Source organism: Choloepus didactylus, chromosome 10, assembly GCF_015220235.1.
Source record: "Choloepus didactylus isolate mChoDid1 chromosome 10, mChoDid1.pri, whole genome shotgun sequence".
NCBI classification, from domain to species: domain Eukaryota; kingdom Metazoa; phylum Chordata; class Mammalia; order Pilosa; family Megalonychidae; genus Choloepus; species Choloepus didactylus.
The window spans coordinates 111,654,083-111,660,305 of NC_051316.1; the positions used below are offsets into that span (position 1 = coordinate 111,654,083).

Consider the following 6,223-nt stretch of genomic DNA (forward strand, 5'->3'; position numbering starts at 1 on the left):
CATACACCATGTGGAGTTTAGTCACCAGAAATCTGAAAAAAACAAGGTGCAGAAGGGAAGAGAAAAGCCTAATTCCTGGTTTTGGGATCATTTCCCAATTCAATGAAAAAGATGGCTCCTCCAGCAGCCACTGAACTGGAAAGAGTTGAAGTGTTTTCAGTCCCAGAGTGTAACCTCTTATTTTGTCCCTGTCGGTGACATCAAATCTACCCAGCCATGATCACAGTTGACAAGAAACCTCTGTACGGTGTCCCCAGGTCTTCCCTCCAACAAAGTGAAATGGTATATAGTTTTTGGTTAAGTAATTATTGAGTTGGCCGAATTACTCTCACCCCCTTATTTTTTGTCTTATCCCTTGTTTTTTTTAATACACTTTTTATTTTACAACAGTTTTAGATTTGCAGAAACATTGTGAATATTGTACAGCAGGTTCTCATATGCCCTATACTCTTTGGCTTAATTTCCTCTATTATTAACATCCTACATTAGTATTCATCCTTTATTTTAACCTTTAAACTGGATTTTAGGTTCCTACCCTTTGTAGATTCTTTGCTTTTTCAAGAGCAGAAATGAGCTGGAGCTTTCTAGTCAAGGGTTCTCTATGTACAAATTAAGTGACCTCAAATACTCTCCATAAGTCAATAAAGACATTATAAAGATAAAACGTCACTGGAGTAAATGAAGAAAACGTGGTATCAGATAACTCAAGTTCCTATATAGGACCCCTTTAAAAACTTGAAAACATAAATTGGTCCTATTTGGTAGACTGTGCCTTATAGCAGAAAGATAAAAACTTCCCCCATTAACACCAACCCTTCCCTCCCACCCTGCTAAATGAATGTTGAACACATATTGAAAGCACCTTGGTCTGAAGGGGAGACAACTTATTGGACTGCCCATGGGTTCTGCATTTCGTGGGCGAGCCCTGCCTTTCCAGTGTCACACAGAGGCAGTGATGCTGTGTCACTGGGCTACTGAAAGGACTGAAACCCAGGAAGGGCGCTCCTTTCTCTTACTTCCATCTCTTCTGAAATCATTACATCACTACACTTCTCTATACAACTTACTTAGACATTACTTGATCTCTGCCTTGTGACATTTCTCCTGTCCTTGTGCTGTGATCTGATGCCTATTATTAAATTTGTCTTATGTGTATTTTGGAGACTGTTCCATACACTGCATATGAGTATCTTGCCCCCAAATCGACTGTAAGTTCATGGAGGATAGGGCCTCATCTCATATTTTCCAGCCTCCAGGATGTACCTGATAAATGCTTGTTGCTAGAATGGGAAGAATGTATCATTTGGAACATGAAATCAACCTCTTCTATTTGTTATTTTAATACAGGGTAAAATCCAGTACAATGAATACATCACAGAAGGATTTGAAAACATGCCAGCTGCATTTATTGGATTGATGAGAGGAGATAATTTGGGAAAAGCAATAGTGAAAGTATGAGAAAAATGACACATGGAAGCTGGATATCGTTTTGTTACTCGATTTGTGTTTTCCATCATTTGGTAAAAATGTATACTGCCTTAATCATCTAAGAAATAGTAACTGTAATGAGTTTTACCTACCTAATAAAAGACATTTAAGTATAAGTGGTGTATTATTTGCAACACAAAGAATGAAAATTTCAGTCACCCCACTGCCTACCACAGCTCCTTCTAGGTTACGGCAGAAGTAATGGCTTTGGAGTTTGAAAGATATACTGCTTCTGTGGACTTCAGTTTTTCTTCCATAAAGTGAAGATAATAACATCTACTTCATATACATATTATACACTTATGTAAAACACCAGCTTAATGCCTGGCATATATTAGGGGACTCCATACATGTTCGCTAACTCTCCACAGAAATTGGTAAATTGTAAGTCATAGGATTGTTAGTGGGCACTGGGGCCACCCCCCACTGGAGTAAAATTGGTAAAAATGTATACTGCCTTAATCATCTAAGAAATAGTATTTATTCATTCATCTGTGGAAATTTGGATTGTTTCCACTTTTTTTGTGATGATAACTAAAGTGTCTGTGAATTCTAATAACATGGCAGACCAAAGAAGAAATCTACCATTCAGAACAGCTGCATAAAAGGTGTCATCTAAGAATATTAACAAACATACCCACATGTGCAAAATTTATATGTTTAAAGTTTCAAAACATTACTGAAGAACACAAAAGAAAACTTGAACATATGAAAAGGTACCATGTTCTCAGGAAGATTCAGTACAGAAAGATGTCAATTCTATTGATCAATTCACCATCAACGGGAAGGATTAATGCATGGTATTATAATGGAAAAATAGGTTACGTGTGTTTTCTACCATTTCTATAAGTTTGATAGTATTTCAAAATGAAAAAAAATATGAAAAGAAAAATAACTTTAAAAGACATCATACAGTATGTAGTTTGTTGTGTCTGGTTTTTGTTGCAGGTTATCAGTAGTTCATTCCTTTTTATTAACAAGTGGCATGAATATACCACTATGTATTTATTCATTCATCTGTGGAAATTTGGATTGTTTCCACTTTTTTTGTGATGATGACTAAAGCGTCTGTGAATATTCATTTCCAAGTCTGTTTTGGGGGTATATGTTTCATTTCCCTTGGGAGTAAATACCTAGGAATGGGATTGCTGGGTTGGTGTACATTTACCTTTATAGGAAACTGCCAAACCGTTTCCCGCAGTGGTTGCATCACTTCACCCGCCCATCATCAGCGTAGTTGCGTTCCAGTTGCTCCATAGCCCTGCCAACACAATTTCCAGTGGGTGCAAAATACGCTCTCATTGTAATTTTAGTTTGCATTTCCCTCGTGACAAACATCAAGCATTTTTTTCGTGTGCTTATTGATCATCTTTTTGGGAAGTGCCGATTCAGATCTTTTGTCTGTTTTTTAAATTGTTTTGTTTGTATTACTATTGAGTTGTAAGAGTTGTTTTTTCTGGATATAGTTCCTTTTTCAGATATATGTATTGAAAATATTATTTTTCACTCTAATATAAAATATTCTTTTTCTTCTCATTTTCTTAATATGTTTTTTTAATTTTGGTAATATTTACCTTTTTTTCTTTTTTTCTTTGATGGTTAGTGCTTTTTGTTTCCCGTCTAAGAAATCTTTGCCTACCCCAAGGTCATAAAATTTTTCTCCCATATTTTCTTCTATAAACCTTATAGTTTTAGCTTTGACATCAGATCTGTAATGGAGCAAGGAGGGAGAGAACTGACTGCAAAGGGGCTGGAGAGAATTTTCTGGGATGATGCCGATGCTCTTTGGAGTGGGGACTACCCAGAAGTATACATTTACCAAAACTCAAACTGTGCATTTAAAATATGTGCACTTTATTGTACGTAGATTATACCTCAATAAAGTTGATTTTAAAAAGGAAAACCTATGTCCAGTGCAAAAGCTAAGCCATAGGATGGGAGCTCGCTTGCAGCCAAACTGCTATGGACTCCTGGCTTACTCCCAGGGAGAAAGAAGTTCAGTTAAACCCTGAAAGGAAGCCCGAAGTCTGTGAGATCTACAAGGACTCTGCTTTGTGGGATGGTCTCCCAAGTGGGCACTGCTAGGTTTTCCCAACTTAAGAGCAGACAGGAGGCACACGGATCCTCACGGTCCTCCACTCCCCTCTGCAGCTTTTCTGCAATTTATTTTGGTCCAAGTAGTAAGAGAGGCTCTATCTTTATTCTTTTTCCAAGTGACCAGCTAGTTGTTCCTATACCATTTATGGCATAATCCATCGTCCCTCCAGTGATATGAAATGCATCTTTAGTTTGTATTCTATTCATAAATACTTAGCTCATATCTAGAATTTCCCTATTCAACTGATCTTTGTGATTCATTATTTTGTTACTACTGTGCATAGGGTTTTTGCGTGCTACATTTTTGACTGGTGACTGCTGGAATACTGGAAAACTTTTGATTACACTTGTCTCTGAATCTACACCCAAGTGATTAATGCATTTTTGGAACAAAGCATTAAAGAAAACAGTGGTCTTATTACTATAGTAATTAAGATTAACTCTGCTTAAACTATTTGTCACAACATCTTTAGCCTGATGTTTACAGCAGAGTCCAGGAGTGATACCAGGCAACTAATTGAACTTAATGATAAAAATCACTACATTAAAAAAAAAAGTTTCTGTCAGCATGTGATAATCTACAATTCAGGCATTCTGGGTTTATGTTCTGTGAACTTGTTTATATACAACATATATAATTTTTTCAGTTAAATCTTGATAGTAAGATGACACTCAACAGCCCATAGATGTTCCCAGATGAAGAGCCAGGAAAGTTACCAGTTCTGACAGTGTATTATCTGCCAAATTGATAAAAGTTAAACAAGATGTATAGAACTTATAATCTGCTTCCTTTAGAATAAGAAATTGAAATACAAACTCTATTTTAAGAAAAAATTTAGAGATACCACTAGGATAGCTATGATAAAAAAGAATTAACAAATGTTGGCAAGGATGTGGAGAAATAGGAACCCTCACACAGTGCAGGTAGGGATGTAAAACTGTGCAGCAACTTTGGGAAACAGTTTGGAAGTTCCTAAAAATGGAGTTACATATGGCCCAGCAATTCTGCTCCCAGGTATAAACCCGAGAATTGAAAATGTATGTCCACACAAGAACTTGTATTGAATAGTTCATAGCAGCATTATTCATAAGCCAAAAGTTGGAAATAACCCACATGCCCATCTAGTATTAATGGATAAACAAAATGTGGTAAATCCATACAATGGAGTGTTATTCAGTCATAAAAAGGAATGAAGTACTGATACATACTACAGCACAGACCTTGAAAACAGTGCTGAGTGAAAGAAGCCAGACACAAAAAGCACATATTGTATGACTTAATTTATATGAAATGTCCAGAATAGGCAAATCCATAAGACAAAATTAGATTGGCAGATAAGTGGCTGTCAGGGTCTGGGAGGAGGAAGGTATAGGGAGTGACTCCCAAGGGGTACAGGGTTTCTTTTGGGGGTGATGAAAATGTTCCTCAGTTAGCGGTAATGGTTACACAATTTTGTTAATATACTAAAAACCACTGAATTGTGTATATTACAAGAGTGAACTTTATGATATATGACTTATACATCCATAAAGATGTTATAAAAAATTAAAAGGTACTTGTAACCCCCAAAATAATATATGAAGGCACATATTGAGGTGTTTTATTGACTTGGCGCAGCAGATAAAGGCACAGCTGGCTCCTAAAGGGCGCTAATGAGGGGCAAATAGAGATCCCCACAGAAATCTGGGAAGACTTAGGAGGTGGAGGCATCAGGTACTCTGAAGTGGAGAAGAAATTAGGTGCTGAAGAGAGACAGTGCTTGGGAATACGCACAAAGAGCAACTGAGTCCAAGATGTCACTCCTACCTTGTTTGGCCAGGTGACTATCCATCCCTCCACAACCCCCAAAAGAAATGAGAGGTATAATCTTTCACAAAATAGAACCTGAGTGGCTTCTCTGTTGGAAATACTGGGCCTGGGGGAAGTGGAGGTGAGACGTCCAACTGAGAACAGGAGATTTAAGTCTGTGTAATTGGGGTGAAGTCCACCTCCCATCCCACCATGCAGCTTTCTCTCTCCTACTCTGGAATAATGGTAGCCAGGCATATATCCACCAGGCAGGTTAGGAGATCCTTCTCTGGAGAAACTACAGATCCTTCTGAAAAAATTGCACTGCTCCAAGAAATACTTACAGACACTGACGTTTGTGGTCCCAAAGGCAAAAGCCAGACCATCCAGTTACCCTCCTGTGAAGCCCACAAACTGACCTGATGTTCCCAGGTTCTCAAAGCTACTAACCCAGAGATCCTGGACTTTCACTTGGAAACAGTGACCACAGCAGACTCTTGATAGTCTCCCATGGGGAGATAAAGAACATTCTATGTGTGGAAAGAAGGAAAGGGTGTAGGGTTCAGATGGACAGACTGTGGCATCATGATGCTCAGCATCATGAGGTGGACTACATTTCCCAGCCTCCCTTGCAGTCCGGATGGGGCCATGTGACAGATTTCTAAGCCAGAGTTTCCCGAACTTTATTGGTCACAGCATCCTTAGTACCTCTATAATTTTTTCACAGTGCCACTAGGCCAAAAGAAAAATCTAACATGCGTGTAAGTAGTTAGGTCCAAACAACATACTAGTTGTTTGTGTTGTGTCTCATAGTTACAGTTAGGTTTGTCTTAAAAGTCTAAAATTCTG

The 6,223-nt window shown here is 38.0% G+C and overlaps 1 protein-coding gene across 2 annotated transcripts in view; it reads left to right on the forward strand.

Annotated features, from left to right (window-relative positions):
- Positions 1-1,604, forward strand: part of PTGR1 (prostaglandin reductase 1) — a 38,005-nt gene extending 36,401 nt beyond the window's left edge. For both annotated transcript variants that reach the window (XM_037798029.1, XM_037798030.1), the window contains exon 10: positions 1,348-1,604. In XM_037798029.1, the coding sequence (XP_037653957.1) occupies positions 1,348-1,458 (111 nt within the window). In that variant the 3' untranslated portion in view covers positions 1,459-1,604. The remainder of the gene's footprint in view (positions 1-1,347) is intronic.
- Positions 1,605-6,223: the final 4,619 nt, after the last annotated feature.